The following is a 27,071-nucleotide window of genomic DNA, read 5'->3' on the forward strand; positions in this document are numbered from 1 at the left end:
TGTTCAATTTCAATCATGATTAAATTCCATGAGAACTAATCAGAGCAGAGGATTTTTTAATAGAAGGCTTCTCTGAGTGGTTCTCGTGGTATTTAGTCCGGATTAGGAGTTAACAGACAGGACAACTGGCTCTCTCAAGGCCATGGCTGCGTAGAAACATAGAGCAACAGACGAAACAATACAACAGAAGCTGAAGAAATTAGTCGCATTTCTATCACCTCACAATGAACATCAATTCAACTAACATATGTTTGGAGAAATTTTAAATTTATTTTGCTATCATCCGGGCACTTCCTGTACCTATTCTTCCAGATGTTCCATTAATACACTGCAATGTTTCAAAATAAGATCGCTAAATTTGGTAACTCAACTACAGCTACTATAATCTTCTTCACTTGCTCACACTTTCTTTCTCACGTTTTCAACAGAGTATGGAAACGTTTTTTGATCAGCTGCTACTTGAGTGATCAATAATCCTTTCTGAAAGAGCTTCAGCGATTTTTCCCAGAGTTAAGACCTGTTCCAAAATAATTTCTTTATCGCAAACGTACTCTATTCCTGATTTAATAAAGAAATGTTAGTGGCGTTTTCGAGATCCATCAGACATACATACATATCCGCAAACACACATATTTAAACAGAAATTGTTCGCTTAGTATAATTGACTTCAATGATAATGTTTTCATTCAATGAGAGCTCATTTCACATAATAATAACAACGGGTATAAAAAGCGAAAATGTCAAACATAATAAATTGAAATCGAAACTAATAACAGCTGGCATAAAAAGCAAAAATGGCAATCATAATTTTGAAATCAAAACAGTAGCTATCATCTTATCTCCATCTGATCTAATGTAAACAAATTATAGTAAGATTCACATCAATGTGCCAGCATTATTTGAATGGGGAGCATTGATGCTATTAATGAGGTATACTGACAGTTTCAAGTGAATATCAATGTGAAACAACATCAAGTGAATATCAACATTCAAGTGAATATTATGCATATTCTCCAATATTTTTATCGAAAGCTACCTTCTATTTTCTTTGGTAACACAACTGATGTTTGGGAATAATTGATTCATGGGAAAAGCGCCTTACTTTACTATGGAAGATATTTTCACATTAGGAAAAGCAACAACAGCTTTGGCCGTTTTAATAAAAAAACTCTTTCTTTCTTCAAGTTAAATTCTGGCCGAATTTCCTCATTTTTTGCACACAGATTCCACAACGAACACTTCTGAAGTTTTAAAAATACCCTCTATTCATCATACTGAATAATTAAAATTCCATCGAAATTGTTTAAGCTGTTCACGCGATCTGTCAGATATACAAACAAAATTAGTCTTGATAGAATAGGATCAATTGATAGAACTCTCGTCATAAAAGTTTGTTTTATGAAACATAAAAATTATCTATACTCCCAAGAATAGAAATGAAAATATTTATTCTTATATCTATATTCTAATATTTATAAATCTGATTACCCTTTTTAAAATTATTCAACACGACATGTTTCGGCTATAAATAATGCCATTATCAAGTAGTGATTGGAAAATAAATAATAATATTATATTCTCAGGAATAGCTCTGATTGAAGTAGCAGTGCCCAATCAATTTTTCCGCGATAAATGCATTCTAATCTTCAACTTGGTGCCAACCTAACAAAGTTAACTCAACTTAATGCCTACCTGACAAAATTATTAATTTGGTTACCAGTTAACAACTGTTTCGAAGAGGTATTCTCTCTAGATTATAGTTCTATATTAAAATATGGTATGGACATTTCAATTATAATTAAGAGATTGGAATAAGAAGAATATACATGCTAAAAGACGAACTTTAAACCCTTAAAAACCACCCTTAGAGTTAAAATATCGCCAAAAGATTTCTTAGTGAGCACCTAGGACTTATAAGGAAGCTATAATTCAAGTTTTGTTGCAATTCGTCCAGTAGTTTTCCAGAAATCGTGATCAGTGAGTCAGTGAGATAAGAATTTTATAAGTATAGATGAAGCTTCGAAACTCGGTATGGCTCCATATGACCATCCAGCTGATTTTACAATTTTTTTCAGATGATATTGTTCATGATCATGCATACTGTACGAAAATAATTAATTTATCTGTTATTCTCTTACCAATCTTGATAAATGAGGCATCCTTGAAATCTTGATAATATTTTCTAACTTTTTTGTTTCTTGTGATAGAGAGAAAATTTTCCGTAAAGTGTACGGTTTTCGTGAAATTTGCAATTAAAAATTTAAAATGGCCGCTATTTTGGAAATTTACATCAAAAATTTTTGTTTTATTTTCTAAAGTTGAGTCTTTATAGCATAAATATTCATGCCAAATTTCAGATCAATACATCATTTTGTTCTTGAGAAAAAATTCTCAAGTGAAAAAAAAACAAAATGGCAGCTATAAGGACAACCGCTGAGTTTTGAACAATTAAAATACGACATTTTCAGACTCCTATCATCCAGGAACATTACCCTATAATTTTCGACGCTACTTCTGAAACACTCTGTATATATTTCCTCACACTTATTAAATCACAATTCTTAAACAGATAGTCACACTTTAGAACCACATTCATGAAACGAAGTAAACTATAATCCACTATAACAATAAACTCGAAATTGAATTTCTTCATGATAACAGATGGTGCAAAGTAACAGATTTGACTAAACTTTAAAGTGCTTCAATAAAAGTGTTAAAAAGAAAATGTCACAAGACGGAGGAGGGGTTTGGAAGGGTTTAGATATCCCCATATCCGCTCACTGGCATATCCCCCCCTGCTGGATACTGAGCGGGGAGTCTAATATAAACTATGATATAATGTAGTAATTTTTCTCTATTTTCTTGAAAAAAATAACAATTTAAATCAAGATAGAAACACATTAGATACTTAATAAATAAGTTTGATTGCGTTACAATAAAACTCAACTCACATATACTTCAAGTTCACTTTGTTTAGAGAAGTTTGTATACATTTTGATGATTTGTAATCATATTCATGGTAAATGTAGTTAAATACTCCTCCCTCTTCATGTCTTGATATGAGTCAAATAAATTATAGTTTTCAAGACATAGATAATGTGGTGAACGATGGTGATAGAACGCACGATGCCGTATCTCATTTGAGAACTAAACTCAGATTCTATATCGCTGCAGGACCGGCAGGAGTTACTTAAATAGCTTACCATATTTCATATTTTAAATAGCTTACCATATTTTATCATTTTGGTACTTATTAATTACGATACTTCATCATGAGAACTTAAAAAATACACGAGAATGATTCATGATAATATATAGTTCTTGTTGAAACCGAAATAATTTATTGATGTCGTGCGATGTATGTCTATCTATGTTGGCCTATTGTGAGAAAAATAAATTGACACGTTCCTATAATAGTTTAGCCTTGTTCGTATTCGAGAAGGATTCAACTGATTAAAATACAACTTCAATGGCCCATGAATTTATTGAGTAATGAAAATTTGAAGTCAGTTCTGCAGAAGTTGTGGTTTGTTCAGTCAACTCCCACTTCCACTTGGAAAACGTCGTTATTAAATTATTCGTAAACAGCCCAGAATCTATTCTCCCTCATGAATCAATATACCCTGAGGAAGCAGACGACAGGGAAGAAGAGAGAGAGAATCGTTATTGGAAATTTGTGAATTAGATTAAACTTGCCTTAATTGAAGGCAAATAGATAGAGGCAATTAAGCTCTGGTGGTTTGAGCGAGTAATTATTAAATTGTTTCCTGATTTGGTGAGTTTTGGAACGTGTAGATAAGAGCTGCGCGGGATGTGTGCAGCGTGGCGTTGCGTTGGGTGGTGAGGGTTTTCTGGGGAGAGTTGATGTAGAAATACGCTTGCTGAAAGAGCAAGAGTGAGAGGTTCAGGGGAAGGATTAACAATTGAGAGGGAGAGAGAGAGTGAGAAAGAGAGAGAGAGTAATTCACAAACACATCAACTAGCTTTCGCCTTGAACTTTGAATTTAATCTGTAAAGCCACACAACAAAGTTTGACAAAAAATTATTAAAGGCTATATAAAGTGTGTCATATATACTATCGTATATACTCGTACTTGAGTGGAACTTTAGTATTTGGAAAATCGAATCCAACAATGTATGGAAACTTCCACATCTCAGTATATTCATTGACCGAGCGAAGTGAGGTCTAAGATTCAAGTCGACGGTTTGGCATTTCTCTTTATTAGTCCAGGCAACGAATGCTCAAATAAAGGTATAGAGGGAAAAGTTTGGAACACAATTATTGTCAACTCCACAGCTCTTTTGAGGATAGTGAGAGGGTTAATATATCAAAAGTCCTCACCCATACCCCCTGTGCTAAAGGGGTGGGGGTGGTTTGAAAGTTGGATTTTCCACTTATTACTTACATGCTTATATCTTGGAAACAATGTGTTCTATTGGCATAATCAACTACACAAAAATAAAGCTTAATAAATTTCCTACAAGTTTTGTTTGGTACAGGTTTTCGATAAATCTCATACTTTTCGAGATATTCATGTTCTAAAGTGATGCATTTTCGAAAACCCAGTTTTTCTTTCATTTCTTCGCTCTTTCAAGTCTTATAACTTTCCAACAATTGATGAAACAAGAATGTGCTGATTACGAGACTGTAGAGCATTAAATTATCTTTTATTTCATGTATAATTCGACTATTTCACGCATTCCCATACGACTGTTGCAGCAATTTTAGTTATGAGTGTCGAATCTCAAGATTTGCAAGTGAGTTTTTACGAATATCACACTATTCTGTCATCATAAATTGAACTACTAGTTCAATAGTGCATAAAAATTGCATTCAATGATGCATGCAATCAATAGTCTACACAGCTGCTGATTTTTTACAAAGTTACATTGAGGTATTGAATTGCATGCGTCATGGCATGCAATTTATAATCCACTCGACTATTTCACGCATTCCCATACGGCAGTTGCAGCAGTTTTAGTGAGCATATCAAAAATCCCAACCCCTACATCATGTGCTGAAGGGATGAGGGTGGTTAGAAAGTTGCATTTTCCACTTATTACTTACATGCTTATATCTTGGAAACAATGCGTTATGATCAACTACATCAAAATGAAGCTCAAAAATTCCCTACAAGTTTTGTTTGGTAGAGGTTTTCGATAAATCCGATACTCTTCGAGATATTTAAGTTCTAAAGTTATGCATTTTCGGAAAAGCAGTTTTTCTTTCATTTTTTCGCTCTTTCAAGCCTTATAACTTTCCAACAATTTATGGAACAAGAATGTGCTAATTACGAGCTTGTAGAGCATCAAATTATCTTCCATTTCATGTATAATTCGACTATTTCACGCATCCCATACGACTGTTGCATCAGTTTTAGTTTCGAGTGTCTTTTTTTGGTAGGAAGTTTAGAAACACCCCCTGTATTTAGTTCCGCAGACGTTCCAATAGGTACTCAATATGAATGTTCTTACTGCAGCACACTGCGTGTGTGTGTGTGTGTGTATCCAGCGTTATTATCCTGTCACCAGCTGGCTCAGATCTTTGAATAGTAGACTTGAGATACGCGTGAACACTAGCGTCAGGTGATCAATTTTCATAACGGCAAGGAAAGTTGTGTGAGTGCGCCACACCAGATTTTTTTTTGCTGAGTATGATTCCCACATGAGCTCTAGACTTGTGTGTGGGTAATAAGACGGATGATGATGAGAGATGAGTGGACTTACAGATTTAGGTGGACTCCAAACCACCGGGAAGAGATTATTAAATTTATAAATGATAATTGGAGGAGTTCTGCTACTGAAGTGGTGACCCTTACAAAGGGAGTAGCATGCTCATGGAGCTTAACTGATCTTGTCGATAGCTTATTAGCGCGACCACGAAACCAAATCCCTTCCTCAAGAGTATGGCATACAATAAAGTATCTACCTGCATCTTGATATCAGCATGTTATGTATCTCATTTGCTCTCATGGAATATAATTATATTATATTATAATTATATCGTTCATATTTGTAATTTACTTCAAGAAATAATTTCCCACTTGCCAATCCTTCACTACAAAAACTTCTTGTGCACTGTAGCCTACATTGGTTTCTATTTAATAAAGTCGCTCAATATTTTTGACGTAAATACACTCGATTATTGTTTGAAAATTATTTTTTCAAAACATCTCTATAATAATAAGTTGGATTTACTATTATAATAATGTGGAGTTAAGATTTTTCAGCGGATTCAAGGCTGCAGGTTATAGTTCAGGGTTTGAATGTACGGTAACTCATAGGTTCAGGTATACCATTTATGAAAAAAAATTCTGTACAAATTTTATTTCATGACAATATTCAATTTACATAGAACATAATTATTCCATAAATATTTTTATGACAACACAACATAACAAATACAGTAATCAATTATTCACAGCCATTTTAATTCAATTACAGAAATACATGGACGTACATTAGGTAATATTCTACCACTTGAACAATGATCCACAATGTAAAGAACTATTATTTATAATTTTTTCTCGTGTCATGATTATAGCACAAAATTATGTCCATATCATTATGACCATAACTCATATCAATGACAATATCAGTTTCAACTTTGGTGGCTGATATTTTACCACTATAATAATTATTTCATATTTTAGCCTAAACAAATTACATGAGATATTTATTCAAGAGTGAACTTGAATATTCAACTTGAAAGTCTTGAAGGTAAATGAAACAAATAGAAATAACATTATAGTTTCATATAGACAGGATATTATAAAATGTGATAAAGTGCAATAAATTGATTTTAGAATTTTCCTCATTCTTTCAAATGTGATGAGACATTTACGCTATACAAACCGCATGGTTTAATATTATAATATTGAAAAGTTTCAGAGCCCAAATTTTCAAAATGAGGTGAGATTGAAATAAGTAATTAATTGTTCTTTTTCGAGTAAATTACAGTATACCAGGGTACCTTAAATACAATTAATTTTCAGGTACATTGCAGTATACGTTTTATCAGATCATCAAAAACCATTTTTAGATTGAATGAAAGTTCTTTCGTCAGGATTGAAAATGTAAGAAATATTTTTGACAAAAACGATAGATTATGAACTTATTGTTTGAAATATCATGAAAAAGCATATGATCAAGTCAATAGAATTGAAAAAAAATTGAGCTCTTATTGATCAACCTTTGGTATTCATAATAATTATTCTTCATAATATCAATTATCATTGTTACTAAGATTTCTCAGCGTCAAAATTAACATTGTGTAGTGACACATTATGAAGCAATAGCCTCTATAAGATAGAAACATCCTGTGAAAAAAACTGTAGGCTTCAGTTTCTTAGCATTAAACAGACATAAAAAACCTGCTCAACCTTTAAACTTTACTCAAATTAATTAGGCTGTTGAGTAGTCTTGTTGGTTTGTAGTATGAATCCAGTGAATAATAAGCATGAAAAACATACCACATCAATTCAAAAAAAAAAAAAAATGAAACTAGGATATATATTTTTTAATGATGAGACAAATTGAAGTATAATCATAATACTTTTTCCCAATAGCATAAACATCTAGAGAAAGCTTTATAACAGCAGTTATTTGAAAAATATTAACTTTACACTTTTGAACTAACATGGTCCTAACAAAAATATCTCATGCGCTTACACCGATATCAAAAATTTCTAGGTATCCATAATTTTTTATATCTTCAAGATGAGAAATTCACTGAAATTCACACACAACTCTCCAAACTATGTTACCGAGGTTTGTTAATAAAGTTGTAATATGTTCACAATTTCGATATTTTCAATACTACCAAGTAAGCTAACCGAACAATATTTCAATAACTAAACACCAGATCATTGATCCATAGATCTTGAGAAAGAGTCAAACATGGAAAAGAGAAGTTACCCGACAAATTTAATTTGTATTTCATCAAATCTGACACATTCTTATGATTATAAAGAATTTGAAACGTATAGGATAGATGATATTTTTCATGCCGCTATATGAGTTATGAGAGAAATGCATACTCCATAGGCCTATTAGATAACATTTAAGTACCTGAATTTAACCATTCAATATTTTGAGAGATATAGAAGAGAATTTGAAAGGTGAAAGGTGCAATATACTACAGTTTGGCAAACAGAGACTCATGTCATTCTATCCACCTGTAGTTTGGGAAGGAGTATGAAAATGTTAATTGGGAATATGAAATAGGGATAAAAGATCTACTTATAAATACAAGCAAATCTCCATTGATCTACCAGTACCTGCATTTCATAGGATTCTACTCGACTTCGATCTACCAGAATAATAAAAATGATAAAGGTTAGGACTGATAATTCAAATAGACTTAAAACCTCAGTAACATAGTCATCACAAATATCTCTTTGGTCGTTCCTTATCCTTACAGTATCTTATTCTAATTCTGATAATGGTACAATATTATACATTTATGTTCTAGAAAAAACAATCACAATGAACACTGAAATAAGACACTAAACTCACCACGATTTTTTTGGAGTTTCTCTCAAATTGACTTGCTCAATAAAACTCATTCATTTTTTATTTATTTGAAAAAGGGTATCGTCTAATGAATTTGACACCAAATTCGTTCTCTGAGGATTTTTAATCAATTAAATATAATGAAATCATCCATATCAATAATTATATTATTCATTATTATGAAAAAATGAATTATATATCATTCTCAGACTGACTGATATCTCAAATTTCAAGAATTTTGTTATTAAAAATAGTCTGTTTGAGCTTTTATCTATAAGAAATCTCTGTTTTACATAGTCATAAAATGTACACTCATAGCGCAGCTCTCTTATATAAAGCTTTATAAAAACTTCTAGAAGAGCTTTTGGATCACCCCACCATCTCTCCACAAACTATGGTAAAGGTAATTAATTTGGTTGATGTTTTGACTAGGATGTTTATTGTTAACTCCAGAGAAACACTTGTTGGTGAATTTATTCCGAAATGATATTCTTATTATTTGAAATTAGTGTCAAGAATTGCATGACTATTTTTTATTACTTGAAAATTGGTTTGTTTTCTCGCACTATGTGTTTTGTAATTGGTGTCACATCAAAGACATTCGTGGTGTTTTATGTAAAAGAGTTTTGTCAGTGTTTCTTGATAAATCCTTACAGCATTTAATATGTATAATAATCCTTAATACTAACACTGATTCGAAAGCATTAATATAATATTAGGCGGAAATATTGAAATACAATAAGATTATTCTTATAAAGTTACACTCTCTCAGCTCGCTAGAAAAATTCTATTCAATCATACAGTTTTCGTTTTGAATATTCTCATATCATTATTAAAATAGGCTAAACCTCTCATTCAATTGAAAAATGTTTTAAGTTTTGTTACCTGCTCACCCAGTAAAGATGATGAATCTGTAATGCAATGTTGACTCCATACGTTTTCATATTCTCACTCACAGATGAAGTTTTGCCGACACTCCGACGAGAGACCATCGGTCTTTCCGGGTCTGGCTGCTGAATTTGCGATGGTGGTGCTTCATTGACCTTGAGGGGGGAAAGGGGTTTCTTCAACCCCTGCATAGAACCTTATTGAAACATTAACTACAACTACATTTGAAATAACACAATAAATTTCAAATGGAGATTTCGTTATCTTAAAAAGTATATCTGCCCCAAATTTGGAAGAGCAAAACTTTCCAAGAACTCTATCGAGAATCATTCTTCTCTGTTTCATGAATCAAAGAGTTTAAGCAATAGGTTCAAAAATACTTGAGTTAACAAACAGCCATTCATGTTTACCGGAGACTGTCCGTGAAAATAACGAGGAGTGAACATCAGAGGGAATACCAACTGGTTCGATTTCTAATCATCGATTCTTTATATTTTTGATAGTGTCATAACCATGGTCCATTGAATATACCTTCTAAAAAAAATACTGGCTATTTTCTCATTCCTCCCAATAACGCTCCATATATTTCAATATCCATGTGAAGCCATATTCAATCAATTTCAAAACCTATCCTCTAACAAATCACTCTTTATCTATGGTAACTTTGTCGAAATACTTGGTGTTCGACTTCATTATTAGATTCTCACCAATAACCTAGAGAAATACAGTATATTAACATTTCAGGAACACACATTTTTGCGACTTGGATCAAATTGATACTATCTTCCACATACATTGAAATGTAGGTACTCCTTGGATTAGAAATAGGCTCCTCCTAGTTCCTCAGTGAATTCCAATTCAATTCAAATCAAAGAACAGACATCAATAAGATTGATAATTATTGTGGTTTCAGCGTGACATTTTTCGCAGGATTCTGCTGAGATTTTCACTTCAACAACGAATTTTATTTAAATTATCAGAGCCAAGACGAGATCTTAATTAATTGAAGGAAAATGACCGTTAATAGGAGAAGAGAGGGTATTTTTGATGCAGAACCAGTAGATGCCTGCAGTCCACCCTCGTCAGACACGTTGAGCAATAGAGTGGCCTCTGCCAGACCTTTTGGCGTCCGCACCAGGAAGCTGTACTCGCCTTGGTCCGATGCGTGCACTGGACTCACTGTTAGGCCGGCTTTATGACACCACTCAGAGCTACCCTCCTGTTGAAATATCAAATTGAAAAGGAAATCGATAATCAAACAACGTTAAAATTCAAGATTCTGTTCAACATACTCCAAATCTACACCATTCCTTCCAGAAAATAGCTTACTTTCACTACACACCATACGAAGCTGTTAGAACAGTGGATTTTTATTTTAAATCTGCGTTTACACCAAAGATATTAACAAAATGTTAATAACTCAATCCTTATAGATTCTATTAGATTTAACGGAACTTATCATACACGTGATGATCAGATGTGTTTGTCAAGTTCCGTTCAATCTAGTAGAATCTATAAGGATTAAGCTATCAACATTTTGTTAATAACTTTGGTGTAAACGCAGCTCAATTTAGGCATTTAATTATCTATCACCTGACATGCACGAACGAACTGCACACCAAAAAATCTTCACTATTAATTGAGTAAACATAATATTGTAGGTGCATGTTATATCCTTCACTCGCGCACCAAAGGGTTTTGACTTATCAATACTATTGATTCGTGATGAACTTGGAATCAATTCTAAATCCTTCAATTCATTTCTACATTATTAATTTATACAATTTTTTGTGATTATGTAATACGTGGTAAGAAAAATTTAATGTATCATCCATCCTTGTGGATGTGAATTATTTCATATGGTCCGTGTGGACCTTAAATCGTTGGTGCAGGTAATTTTCAAATAGATTTTAAGTTTAAGAATAATTATTGACAATAGAACCCAACTCAATTGAAAAGGAGATAATGTTATTACTAATCGTCATTAAAATTGAAAATTCTGTTCAATATTTATTTTTTATTCTTATTTGATTTCAAGAGATTAAATTTGGTGAACGTATCACCAGAGAATAGCTATAGATTGTTCAATCTATTGTATTACACTCACAATTACAACGGGAAATTCAACTTACTCTTAATGGGGATTTTTTTACAATTTCATAAATCAAATCAAATATTTGCGTGGATTGATATTTAATATGATAAGAATTATAGCTTGTGGGAGCTGAAGGTGTGACAAGTCATCCTTCTTTATGATATGTATGGATGAGAGTTTCAAAAAGAGAAGTTTCCAATTATAATCCTCAAGGAGAGGAGAATTCATGGGAAATGAGATTACGTGTTTTTATCGTATCTCCTCAATAACAATCCTCCATTTCATCCCTCTATATTCATCTCTGTCTTATGAACTGAGAATATGTTTCTCAATAAAATCTAGGTTCTATTCCTAGAACCTGATTTATTGGATCACACGGATTGACTGAATTGGAGCGGCGTAAAACGATAAGCACAACTTATTGGATTCAAAGAAGAGATGCATTGATAGCTGTATAACTATGATCAACTCAATTCATTCATTCTAGTATCTTTATATCAGAAACTCGATGAGGCTTTGTTAGGGTGTTAGCTTTTTATTTAGTAACAATCAAAAATGAAAAATAAATGTTAATTTTCAACAATTAAATTGCTTATAGATTGTGGATTGACATTTACTTGACTTTTATGACATTTCTATTATTGCATTGATCGGAATTGAGCAATAAACTTTCAATTGCAGCCATCAATAATTTTTATTGAGAGTTTCATATAGCATCAGCTGTAAAAAAGCATTCTCAGTATGGATGTTTCAAGAAAGGATCTCAAGATATTCTGATATGCTAGAGGCTTATACGGTTTCGTAAAGAAATTATTTCTTCACAAGAGATCCATTATTTGATTTCAAACTGAATTTTCAAACAATCATGAATTTATTAAATAGATGCTGGGAAAAAGGGTCTCAAGATAGTCTGATATGTTGGAGACTTACAAGATTTCCTAGTATCCTAGATATTTCCATTTCCTAGATATATTCCTTTACAAGAGACCCATTATTTTATTCACACTCAATTCTCTTCAAGAATCAGCTCATTCTCGTCTAATTATTAGCGATTGAAAATCTTGTATCAAAAGTCTTTGATACAGTGGAAAGCGACGTTCCACTGAGACAGCGCAAAAATGAGATAAAATTGAACCGACCATAATGAAAAGGCTTTGTGAGCTGAAGGGTAAAAGCATTGTCTTCCATGTCAACAGATGGGGCGAATCTCCAGCACTAATTGAAAAGATACTGTAATCCACCTTTTAGTTGCAACACCAATATTGCTCGTTCGAAGGCTGGATGCGATGCTGTGCTCTGATCCGTTGCCTTGGCCGAATTTCGTCTCTAATTTTCAAACTACGCCATGCGTAAACCAATTCTATGGAAACACCCTCCCCTCCACCACTCCACTCACCCTGCCATCCTCATCCTTTCCATTTAGTCAAACAAAACATTTTATTGCTCCTCTTCGCGCAACATTAAACTTACAGCGGCCGAAATGCTCTTAGTTTCTGTCTTCAATTTTCGGTGTCCCCTCGACTCGATTTTCCACTCTGTCCCCTTTTAATACCGTATAATGTGATAAGAATAATAACATCCAGCAACAATCGAGAAAACTCAAATCACGTTGATCTTCCTAAATATAAAATTTGCAAAAGTATAATATTATACAGTCCAAATAGTTCTCGCAGTTACATCTTATATGAATAAGTAAAAAGCCAAATATTGAATTGACAAATAGCTATTATATTTCAACTACTTCAATTCTTAACTACAAAGGGCATTACTTTAACGCTTATCAGACGAATTTACTGTTCATTACAGAGTGGATCTGCTGTATAATAAACTTTATTTCTGTAAATAATAATAGTATAAAAAATGATCATGCACCGCATATGGTTACATTTACTACCAGTCAATGATAGTATATTACGTCACTCTTATCTTCCACTGAATCCTCTGGACACATTTCGCCGCACAGACAGAATGGCATTGGATGAGGGTGCGGCTGCTCTGTTGCTCTGTATGCAACTGTAGTTTGTAGTGGAACATGTCGGGTGGCATGGTCGCTTAGCCAGTGCATGTGCATCCATTCTTCATGCGAATATTAGCACATTGTTGCTTGAGCTCTTGAGCGCAGAACACAGTGCAGCATCAGGGCCATTGTAGTTACACTTGACTCGGCATCGCATAGATGCACAATAACAAAGGCCGGTGATAACAATTAAGGCGGCGTTCGACATGTGACCCGTCAGCCACACGTGCTAACATGCGTGATTCACCGTCAATGCTCCGGATTAACAGCGATTGACTGGCAATCATTATCAAAGCATTTGCATTCCGGCTGCTTGCCTCAATGTATACTACCCTCAGCACTCTACCTCCTTCCACAAGACCTCTCTATGTCACGCATATCTTACTATTTGGAGTAATATTTGATACATCATAAGTTACAGCTCTTGATCCCTTCACACAAACATGATCCTGCATTGGTTCATTTGATTCTATTGTTTGAAGCCAATAGCATGTTGCCATGATTGAATGGCTGACAAGCCATATCCTCATGTATATTGTAACTGCTTCTAAACTATAAATGTCCCAGTTCCTGTAATAATAATTGCAGGAGTTTGAAGGTAGAGCAGTTTGTTCTACAAGAGTTCCTCACCTCATATATTTGATCATTTATTTCATCAAAGAATGTTCAGATTAACCATTTCAGGGACTTTAGATCATAATTATATGTCATTTGAAATTAAAAACCAGTGAAGCTTTGTAAAATGAGGTCCTAGAAAAATGCAGAACACTAGACTACTTTGGCTTTACAGTTTACAATAATTACTGCGGACTGTTGCGTACAATGATTCGCTTTACATAAACAAGCACTAACAAGGTTGAACTTCGTGTTAAACTTCACGAAGGAAGCAATATAAATCTAATTTCTTCAGGTAATGGATCATTTGTTTGTCTATTTTCTCCAGAAAATAGAAAAGGTGCTCGTACGTGCTAGGAGTTTTACTGATTGAATAGGAGCACATACTGATTAAGAATAACTCTTATAATTACATCATAATTATTATGTGATAGGTTGCAAATCAGGTAGTTCATGATTATAACAAAGGAAAGAAATGAATAGCCATGCTTCTATACTCGAACTGATGAATCTTTGCTATTGGAACAGCCTAAGAAACTCAGTAGGTCTTTTTTATATTTTCGAATACAAAGTTACGTTAATGCGTGTATAGTCACCAAATTGCAAATGAAGTGTAGATGAGCTTCTTTCCTCAATTCAGTTAACCATTTCAGATAAGATGCAGGAAACATGATGTGAATGAACAATCGTTGTGAGTCTGAAGGTGCGAACAGATATACGCGCCGCGAACATGAGCAATTCACTTTTAATCAGCTGATTATATCTGTATTTTTACAGAAACGGTAAGATACAGATATAAAAAGCTTGTCATCAACTGATTAAAAGTGAATTGCTCATGTTCGCGGCGCGTTTATCTGTACGCACCTTTATACTTACCGTTAAGTTGTGAGCGAAAAGCCGGTCGTGTGCCTGCCCGGGTCGGATGACACGTGACTGCGTGAGCCAGAGGGCGCGCGTCACCGGTGGATTGGCGCAGAACTCCACTGACAACACCGCCTTCCGACCCGTCACCGTCTGCACTGTTCCGTTCAACGGAAACACCTGTGGTCCTCCTACAAATCAATCAATCATTATTTTTTGAACAGTGGAAATTATACAAAGGAAAACAAAACATTCAAATGCCGATGTTCCATGGGGGGGTTTAAGTATTAAACAATTGGATTTTGAATTGATCAGAATATTATATGGATGAATTATCACTGATAAATCAATTGAAAAGAGGATAAGTTGTGTATATAATATGGGGTATATACAAATTAGAAATGTAATATTCTAATATTATATACACTATAATATCATAATAGAACATATTTTCTCTAGGAGGATTTATAAATTCTACGCAATGAAACTATTTCGATTAAAAAAATCAAGTTTGTTATTAGTCTAACTGTCGAAGCAAAGGTAAATTAAATAGTGATATTTAATTATGCAATGATCCAAGTCACACAAAAACAGAGGAAAATTCTTCTGAAATTTCAGTTAATCAACATTATAGAGTGATAAGTTGATAAAGTATATAATTATTAGTATAATAAATAGAGAGGAAGAGAAATAGTTTTTGTGTTACTGTGATTGGATAATATTATATTTGAGCAGCAGTTAATTCTGTAATTCGTGATGTGCTTGGTGTTTGTAATCTCCAAAGTAATTAATCTACAAACACTCCGAAATCTAGAAGAATATTTGTGAACTTACTAAATTCGTATACTTTTGAATGATTTCTTCTCCATTTAGCTTGGAAAACGCAAAAAATGCCCTAAAATCGTCGATATTATCCGTAAATGTAATAAATCCTCTAAACACAATTGTGATATTTCAATTAATAGTCTTGTCAGTTGCATGATAGGTGAAACAATGCATTGAAAGTACAAGTTTTCCATGGTAACTGTCAATTTGAGGCGTAGTTCTGCAAAACTTCCAAAGTCCTCCTGGCTCAAAATTTGATCAGTAGGCTACCAATTTCACACATTAATTGAACGAGCGTTAGCGAGTTCTCACTTTTGACTTATTGATGTCAAAGTCTTTGTCCGTCTGTTTGTATGTTCTACAATAACTTTAGAAAAAAATGATCAAATCAGCTTCAAATTGATGACTTTTCGCTCCATTTTTCTTATAAGACATAGCGATGATGCGCAACTGGCTTATAAAAGGAGTAAACAAATCTATAAACGGGAAATAAATAGAGCGAAGCTCTGTTTTAATGCCAACTGTATTGAAGAGTCGGATAACAAAGCAAAAGCTGCGTGGACTCTGGTGAACAAAGTGAGGAGTGGAGGATCAAAACGCACAAATATTGAGATTTCACCAGATCTTTTCAGCACGTATTACACATCATCCGTCCAGGAAGCAAAAGATGGCATCGAGCAGCCGCAGGTTACTGCAAGAGATTTCATGGAGCATCTACCGTCCACACATTGCTGATTGCAGCTTATTACTTGGTTTAAGGAGCACCTGACACATGTTATGAATGGTGCTAATAGTTCGCCAGGGTATTTATTTCGAAATTGTAGGCCTTTTTCAGCATGTGACGTTGTTTTGAAATTGTATTATGCTACAGTGAGGAGTAAGCTTGAATATGCTGCTTTAGTTTGGGCTCCATTTGACAGCAGCGCAATTCTTGATTTGGAAAAAATTCAGAATACATTTTTAAGGTATCTTTATTTAAAAAAGTTTAATGCATTCTGTCCGTTAGCTTTTTCAACAGTCATTCTAAGGTTGATATTTAACATTTAAAGATTGGAAAAAAGGAGATCTGTCGGTTCCCTCTTGCTATTATATAGTAGGTATCCTAAGCAATCAAGTATTCATGCCAGAATAATTAATAAATATGTTGCAACTTCATGTCCCGTTTAATAGACCAAGACCAAATATCCTGTTCCACATGCCATTCATCAGAACGACTCATCATTATACAATTCTTGCATTATACAGAACTTTAAGTTTGCACAATAGAATAAGCCACTGCATTGATCCGTTTGCTGACCGTTTCCAAACCTTCAAGAAATCCTGTGAACTAGCCAGTGAGTAGAGAATGTAATTACATTCTATACTCACTGGAACTAGCATATCGCTCTATAGCTGACTCATGATTGATAAATAATCATGCTAAACTCCCTTAATTTTTTCTTCTCAAGTCTAATATTTCCCCTATTCTTTTTTATTTTATTATTAAAAAGCACTAATTTTTTTCATTTCGCCTCTTCTTATCGTATTAGTATTCAAAAATAGTGTTTAGTATTGTTCTTTATGCAACAAATATAAGTGACTGAGCTAGTTGATGTCAATAAGGCTCTTCATGGATTAATTATGTGAGCTTTTGTATGTGAATAAATAAATACACACATTTTGAACACGTATTCTTCGAACCTTTTATACAGGTCAAGTTCTTTGGACAACGAAATTGATTTACCCGCCCTTTTTTAGGATATAACAGATAATATTGAAAGTGCATAAGAAAAAATCTGATGTGGTGCACTCACACAACTTTCCTTGCCGTTATGGAAATTGATCAACTGACGCTAGTGTTCTATTTCACTATATGTTCAAGTCTACTATTCTAAGATCTGAGCCAGCTGGTGACAGGACTATAACGCTGGAGACACACGAGGTCTGCTATCCCTTCATAGTGAATAGTGAATGATTTAATAGAATCAACAGTTAGTCCAGTCACTATATACATTGGTGCATGCAATTTATATTGTAGTTCTGATTCTTTAATATATTATTTGAGTACATAAGAGAAGTCCAGAACCAATTTCTCTATGCAAAATTTCCTTGTGCTAGATACAGGGTGGCCCAAGAACCTCGTATTTTCGGCTCATTTTCCAGTTTTCAGCTATTTCTGCCAAATTCGTAATCGGACAGAAAGATTTGCTCCTGCCTTTTTTCTAGATTATGAAATTCTGAATAAAATGAGATCATTCGGAACTCTCTATCTCCATTGATTACAGAGTTATGATTTTTCAAAAGTGAGTGAAATTTAAAGGAAAAATCAATTTTGATGAATTTTAGTTTTTGATCAACAATATCTTCCGATTGTTACCATTTAGATGTATAATTCAAAATTCCTCTGGGCGTATTTTTGTGCTCTACAATCCGAGATCAGGTAGAGCGCTCTATCTCTTATAGATTTCCAGGTACACCTGACAACAATGCTCCTTGTATTGTGAAAAATATATAATTTTCAGCTTCAACCATCATCACCAACTACATAGTCTTCACATTGATATTTCGCACAATGACATAAGCTCATAAGATTATGTTCTATGAGAATCACCCGTTAGATGCTCTTCATTTCAGTATTTCCTAGTGTAGAGGCGCGCTTAAGGACACTTCAAGGATCAAAATTTCAAACACTTATAACATCTGTTGAGGCCATTTGAAATTGTATTCATTCGCTCATTGACTGCCAGATGGCAGGAGAGTTCTATAATTTTATAATATCCATTACTCATCAATTTATCGTTCGAGGCCCTGGATAGTTTGCCAGTCATTGTGAATTTAGCTTTCGTACAGCTATGTACTCGCTCGAGGCTTTAAGATTCAGGAAATTCGTTCTGAATCTGCCTAAATATTCGTGTCGTTTAATATCATAGGAAATTCGGCCTATACATTTATTTATTCATGTAAATAAAATACATTTTCGTTTTACGTGAAAAGTTACTCACGTTTCGTATTAATAAGTGAAAAGTGAATGCCAGAACTCAATTTTTAGTTTTTTTTATCAATAGTCAAGTCATAGTTTTATATATCCAGACAGTAAACTTCATCTTGGAACGGGAAAACAGCAAGGAACCAACTTCAACAATCGCATTTCGGATAGACCGGTTGCATAATTTCACCTATCTTTTCCTCTCATCTATCCTATCCAACTGTCCACCTTTTACCTCAAATATAAGTAGGCAAGCAGTTCGATTCACGACATGTTGGATTTGGGATTGGGTGAGAACCTTTTCTGATTTTCTATAATATATGTTCTATGTATGTGGTTTTTCTGAATGGATATATTATTCAACTCAAAGATTTGATTCGTTTTATACAGTCCAATTCAGAGCATTTGAAACTTGTAGTTTAAAATATTTAAAAGAACCAGTATTTATTTACGTACCAACATCTGACACAATGCTCAGATTTCATCGTACTACACTTCATTCTTCTCGGCTCGTCAAGGCGGTATAAGTCAAATTCGGTCGAAAAGTGGGAAATTTATTGTTGAGTGTACTTAAGCCCATATTCCAATACACAAAAAATGGCCAATTTCTATATTCAAAGCTGCATGTCTTTTGAAATACTTCTGATAAAATTTCCAAATCTAGTGAAGATGTGAAAATTATCCCCCTCTGCTCATTTCAATAAATAATACATTCAATTCCAATATCATTCGAAAGTTACGAAAGATTTCAAAAATGGTGATTTCACCTTTTTTCCGTGATTTTACTGTTGATCAAGAGTTTCTAAAAAGAGTCTGATACATCATAGAAACTCTCGAATTATTCCAAATTGTAGATAAATTCATTCTCTACGAGCTCAGTTGTCTAAAATCCATCTTGAATCACTTTTCCCTATCATGGTACTGCCAAAACCGTTAATATGATAAAAATATCTACAATTTCCAGATTTTTTTCAACAATCCAATATCACTCCACGAAAATATTTGTCCTTAAATCGTTTACAGCAGGTGAAAGAGGAATTTATATTGTACATTTCAAGATCAAGTAATGGTTCTTATAATAAGGGGTTACCAAGATACATAGAGTTTTGAATATAGAAATTGGCCATTTTTTGTGTATTGCAATATGGGCTTAGTACACTTAACAATAAATTTTCTACTTTTGGACCGAATTTGACTTATGATGCATGATTTCGGACCACCTTGACGAGCCGAGAAGAGTCAAGTGTAGTACAGTGAAATCTGAGCATTGTGTCAGAAGTTATAAGTGTTTGAAATTTTGATCCTTGAGGTGTCCTTAAGCGCGCCCCCAAACTAGGAAATACTGAAATGAAGTGCATCTAACGGGTGATTCTCATAGAACATAATCTTATGAACTTATGTCATTGTGCGAAATATCAATGTGAAGACTATGTAGTTGGTGATGATGGTTGAAGCTGAAAATTATATGTTTTTCACAATACAAGGAGCATTGTTGTCAGGTGTACCTGGAAATCTATAAGAGATAGAGCGCTCTACCTGATCTCGGATTGTAGAGCACAAAAATACGCCCAGAGGGATTTTGAATTATACATCTACATGGTAACAATCGGAAGATATTATTGATCAAAAACTAAAATTCATCAAAATTGATTTTTCCTTTAAATTTCACTCACTTTTGAAAAATTATAACTCAGTACTCATTGGAGATAAAGAGTTCCGAATGATCTCATTTCATTCAGAATTTTACAGTCTAGAAAAAAGGCGAGAGCAAATGTTTCTGTCCGATTAAGAGATTTGGCAGAAATAGCTGAAAACTGAAAAATGAGGCGAAAATACGAGGTTTTTGGGTCGCCCTGTATCTTTCACAAGGAAATTTTGCATGAAGAAATTGGTTCTGGACTTCTCTTATGTACCCAAATAATATATTAAAAAATCAGAACTACAATACAAATTGCAAGCACACCCCCTTTTTTATGTCTATATTGACTGGACTAAGTTGCCAACAGTTTGCAATTGAATAATCACATTTTCTCAAATTTCGAGCTTATTTCAATTTTGGGTGAAAATGTTACAAAACATTAATTTTAGAGATTTTTATGCTCAATCTTTTTCACTTAAATTTTTTTGTGTAAATTGTATCTGTAGCCTGATAATTGGACATCTAAAATCAAACTTTGCATAGATGGGGCGGAGCTCCTGAAATTTTCACAGATATAGGACTTGTAACAGTTAATAGAGCTTATAAGTGACTATTTCAGATATAAATTTGATCAAAATCGTTGGAGCCGTTTTTGAGAAAGTAACGCAAAACCCTCTTTTTGACAACATTTTCGCCATTTTAGCCGCCGTCTTGAATAGCATATAATCGAAATTGTTCGTGTCATTCCGTTGATTGGGAGATGAGATATCGTGTACCCAGACACACATACACACACACACTCACACTCACACACACACACACACACACACACACACACACACACACACACACACACACACACACACACACACACCACACACACACACACACACACACACACACACACACACACACACACCACTTTTTTGGACTCAGGGGACCTTGAAACGTATATAAATTTAGAAATTGGGGTACCTTAATTTTTTTCGGAAAGTAATACCTTCCTACCTATGGTGATATGTTCAATATTAGAAATATTAAGAACATTTAGAAATTGAGAAGTTATTAAAATTATGATAATTAAGAAATATTTAGCTGTTTTAATAATTTTCACCAACTCTTTATAATTAAAATTTGCGGGTTTCAAGATACAACAGTAAGTTCTTGAGCGAGTTCTCCAATCCAGGGGGTCACTAGCTATAATGGCTAATTAATGTTGGTTACAAAATGAGAACCGTACTTGACTTTTCTCGTCTAATCTTTTCTGCTTATTACGATGTTATGCGACATACAGGAGAAACGTACCTGTGAACTAACATTCTATATACAGCAGACAGTAAATTAAAATTCCTTCTTTCTAATTTGCGTTGTAGGCTACTAGTTCGATACAAGTGGAGCAAGCCCATTGTTGTAGACAATGTGTGACTAGATCCCAAGCTAGCGCTGCATAGTGTTGCTTTGCTCGACTATCTAATGAGATAGCCGTACCAGCTAGTTCAGTCAGCTGAGCTATAATAATTATTGAAGTGCTGGTTCGCTCACATTATTTTGCTGTTGGTCAAATAGACAACCAAAACTATGCAAGCATAGGAATATACTCGTATTATAGAAATTTATGTGCACCTATAAAATAACAGTGATGAACTCAGTTTACAAGAAAAATAGCATAATGATTGAAACAGCATTACTCTTGCCATCAATTAAATTTTGAGTGATTGATCAGATCAATAAAATGTAATCTCCATCGCTACAGTTTATTTTTTAATGTTTTTCCTAATATAATTGAGTAGAGTACCATTTCCATGTGCTTATATCTCACTAAAGTTCATAATAATCGAAAGTGATAAGAATAAGTGTATTGTTTTTGAACAGATATAGCAATTATAATACGGGATGTTTCAGAAGTAGTAACAAACATTTCAGGGTATTGTTCCTGGATGGTAGAAGACTACGTCGTATTTTAAGTGTCCAAAACTCAGCGATTATCTTTATAGCTGCCATTTTGTTTTTTCACTTCGGAATTTTTATCTCAAGAACGAAATGTTGTATTGATCTGAGAAATTTGAATATTAATGCTATGAAGACTCAACTTTAAAAAATAAAATAAAAAATTTCGATGTAAATTTTCAAAATGGCAGTCATTTTAAAGATTTGTTTGTGAATTTCGCGAAAATCGTTCACTTGACAAAACATTTACAAAAGACAAAAAAGTTAGAAAATCTTATCAAGATTTCAAGGATACCTCATTTTTAAGATTGGTCAAAGAATAACAGAGAAATTAATTATTTTCGTACTGCATGCATGACCGTGAACAAACAAGATCATCTGAAAAACATTGTAAAATAAGCTGGATGGCCATAATTATGGAGCCATAACGAGTTTCAAAGCTTTATCTTAAATACAATTAATTGGTATCGGAAATTTTATATTGATGTTTAAATAATTGTGAAAAGTGTTCATGCATGCAGTAGGTCTATGAAAAGAAATAATTTCTCTGTTATTCTTCGACCAATCTTAATAAATAAGGTACCGTATCCTTGAAATCTTGATAAAATTTGCTAACTTTTCTGTCTCTTGTAAATTTTTTGTCAAGTGAACGGTTTTCGCGAAATTCGCAATCACAAAATAAAAATGCCCGCAATTTTGAAAATTCACATCGAAATTTTTCATTTTATTTTTCAAAGTTCAGTCTTCATAGTATGCATAAAAATGTATGCCAAATTTCAGATCGATACAACATTTCGTTCTTGAGATAAAAATTCCCAAGTGAAAAAAACAAAATGACAGCTATAAGAATAACCGCTGAGTTTTGTACACTTCAAATACGACATTTGTAGTCTCCTATCATCCAGAAACAATACCCTAAAATGTTCGATACTACTTCTGAAACAAGCGTTATTTCAGGCGTTTTTTCAGGCGCCAACCCAATCAGCCAATCTGAGAGTTTCTGCCATTTTAGAAGTGTCATAAAATTATCCATGTGGCTTGACCCATAGACTGCACCATGGATAATATTTTATAAGGCACTTCTAAAATGGCAGAAACTCTCAGATTGGCTGATTGGGTTGACGCCTGAAAAAACGCCTGAAATAACGCTTCATATGGCTTGGCACTAACTGATTCGGAATGATAATAAATTATAATTTTATAACCTCCAGATCATAAAACATTCACGTTCTCTCTCATTCAAGCTTTTCGATCGTTTTGCAAGGTTATCCACCATTTGAGTATTCGACTGACACACAAATATTTTCAGATTAGATAAATTAGTCAATAAGTCAATAGTCTATATGAATAAGTCAACATATTGTGATTATATTGTTTCGAACAAATAGAAAATTCCTATGTTTACTTCTATATTCATAGTTTCTCAGATATTACCTACTCCACTAGAACAATGAAGCACTCGTCTTTCTTCGAAAAATTGTTACTGATGATTAACTTGTCACATGCCTAATATGTGATAATGATAAAAATTGATGGTTGGTGGGAGTGGAATAATCCCAGGTTTGAAGTTATTGATTTTAGCGTTTTAATGATGAATTCAAGATTGTGGGCCAGCATCACTGGATAAAAGCATGATGAATTGGTGAGGCCGGGGCCAACACGCTTCTGGCCAGCGCCCAACAATATCAAATTTGAAGGTGACTAATGCATTGCACGTTGGGCCGTCGCCGTAATTGGGATTCAGTCCATTAGGTTTGATGGAGTCGAATGCGTCGGAACAGGTCACCGTTTTGCTCGACAAAAAGTATGTCTGGTCTGGGTATATTTGCTATCTGAATGCATGCGCTACCTTTTTCACCCGCTCTGGGATCAACCGATGTTCACATTATTGTCTGCTTTTTCACAGTTACCCTACAAATTACGAAACGTACTGAATTCCTCCTTCATTCCTATGCCCAGCCATATCATGGAAGCCATGAATTCAATTCGATTATCTATTATCTTTGATGGAATAACCAGAGATCAATGAAATATTAATGAACATTGATGCCTAATAAAGTACAGAACTAATTGACACTGAGGACTAACCAATTTATTTATAATTTGATAGTAATTTTGTTAGAATGGGAGGGAATGTCAATGAGGTGTCATAATGAATATTATAGAAGGAAATTGAAGGAAGTTTGATCATGATAACAAAAATGATGTGATCATTAGTCGCATTATATAGTTATAGACGTTTGAGAGCTGAAACACTCTGAACTAGTGTTTCACTTCAATAACTATAGCCTGTGATATGTTTTCTACATTATGATCGTAGCTTTTTTAGAATGTGAAATTAGTTCAGTTTTGTAGTTATGATTATTATATACTATAAGAATGAACTTGTTGCAAATAGAATCGATGTGATCATAAACTAGGCTACACTAATATTCTGTTTGAACAAATAACTCCCATTGGTTTCACTCAATCGGCCTTTACACAATCATTAAATTTCTTGAAGCTTGTCTCCATTTCACTCGACAAAGCTGACAATAATTGTGCTAAATTTCGACACCATTGTTTGGGCGGTACATTTGCTGCGGTGCGGCATACAAGTGCTGTTATATCTTAGTGATGTAGCTGCGGTGACTTCTCGCTTTGTTGACCACTCATTTCCTCTCTCTCAGGCTGCGTGCGCCAATTTGCGGTGTTTGTGGCGCATCTCTAGGCTAGACAAAATTTATGCGCTCTGTGCAGATGACTGCCCCCCTGGGAGCGGCGACCATGCTCTCTACATGCCATTATCGCTGCCATGCCACCCATAGTCTACACCAGCCAAGCTAGTACCACAGTTACGTGCCGAAAATTGAGAAGCTGAAGCTTTATTCTGTTCAATAACTGAAAATAATGAATCGATATAGTATTGTGATTTATGAGTGAGTTCCGATGGATTAAAATTATTGACATTTTTCTATTTATCACAATAATCAATTGGTATTGTCCTTTTATTCATAAGCTCTGCTAATTTGAAATTATTGATATTTTCCTATTCATTACAATATAGCAATTGAGCTTACATTTTAATTGAGCAATATCACTGGAAAAAGTTCATACTGAGTATTGATTTGCATTTATACTATTCACTAGACCTCCTTCTCTATATCATTGTTACTTGTACAACAATTATCAAGCTTGAAATTAATAAATTATGGCAGCAAAATAGAAATAAGTGTTTGTTCTAATGGAAATAATGATGCGTTGGTGATGGAATACGCACATAATGTAGTTAATATAATTATTTTCGAATTATGATACCAAGTGACATCAACGAAGAGAACTAGACTGAAAGGGATGATTGTGCGAGAAAAAAACGAAAAAATTAATTTAATTCAACTATTGTATTTGTATTTTCATGACTATAATAATTTCCGATATCATAATTTCCGATTGCATGATTTGTTACATGTATTGTGGAACTGTCTTACAAAGTTAAGACGACAAGAGCCAGACTATAAATAAATGAGACGGTAACGCATGAGATGTATGGAGAAAGCTAAATTCAATTTATTCAATCATTTTTTTCGGTTTTCGACTCCATATTGCATAATTTCTTACACAGTCATAAATAAAAATGAGGTCAGCTTATGTATATGAAATATCTTCATATGAGATGAAAGACTACACCTAATCCTGATCAAGACATTACAAAGATAGTACGGTACAAACATACAATATGTAAACTTTCTTGTTGTTATCCAACAAAATTGAAATATGATCAAGAAAGAAGTTGAAAGCGATGTAGGTATTCGCAGTTTCGTCGACTTTGCTGAAAAGCGCTGAGCGACGACAAATCGATTTCCAGCGAATCGAAACGGAATAGATTTAACGGAGGAAAATCGAATTCAAACAGATTACAAAGTTTATTTACCATCGGACTGACAATCCAATTACGGTGTTCCAAGTTCCATTTATAATTCGCTTTGCTATAAAACGATTTCGAAGCTTTCAGTGAAAAGTTTGTGAAAAGTTGAATTCAATAAGGCGCGCCAGCTACGCGTTTTCGATTAAAACTCTCCACTGATCTTACGGATTGTGAGATTGAAAAGGCGTTGTCAAAGTAGTGAGTAAGCAGTGAGTTGTATTTTACTTGCATCTGAGGGTGTAGGTGTCTCAATAGATAAAATCGAACAGTATTGATGCATTATTCTTAATGTTACCTAATGTACAATAAAATTCTGAGCTTTTTCTTTTGCCAATTGTGATAGGGTACACCCACATAAGCTCCAGGCTTGTGCGATGTACAGTCATGGAAAATGGGAAGGATGATGATAAGTGGTCTAAAGCTTTAGGAGGGTTCCGAACTACCTGGAAGCGATTTTCTAACTCACAGATTATGTTACACAGCGGAATTGACTCTTTAAGCCACCACTGCAAATCACATTAACGACCAAGTTTGAGAATTATTAATACTTGAGGAGAATTCGTATCAATTATTGTTAAATTGGAGATTGTTATAGTTCTGAATATATATCATGAGAATGTAACAATATATCTGAGTAATCTTTAAAATAATGTATTATTATATTTATGGATACACGTATAAAAACCAAGTCCATGTGAAGCAAGCTTCTCCAATCTCTATCAGTGAAAATTGATTAAGATGGACTGTGAAATATACACGGCAATGGTTTGCAATTCAAATGAGCTTCATGAATTCATGAGC

General features: G+C 33.9%; 1 protein-coding gene across 1 annotated transcript in view; it reads right to left on the minus strand.

Annotated features, from left to right (window-relative positions):
- Window positions 1–10,215: 10,215 nt before the first annotated feature.
- Window positions 10,216–27,071, minus strand: part of LOC111057576 (hemicentin-2) — a 280,587-nt gene continuing 263,731 nt past the window's right edge. Inside the window, exons 7-8 of the mRNA XM_039423908.1 lie at window positions 15,006–15,181; window positions 10,216–10,621 (exon numbers count right to left, since the gene is read on the minus strand). Of these exons, the coding sequence (XP_039279842.1) occupies window positions 10,379–10,621; window positions 15,006–15,181 (419 nt within the window). The 3' untranslated portion in view covers window positions 10,216–10,378. The remainder of the gene's footprint in view (window positions 10,622–15,005; window positions 15,182–27,071) is intronic.

Source organism: Nilaparvata lugens, chromosome 3 (assembly GCF_014356525.2).
Source record: "Nilaparvata lugens isolate BPH chromosome 3, ASM1435652v1, whole genome shotgun sequence".
Classification (NCBI taxonomy): Eukaryota; Metazoa; Arthropoda; class Insecta; order Hemiptera; family Delphacidae; genus Nilaparvata; species Nilaparvata lugens.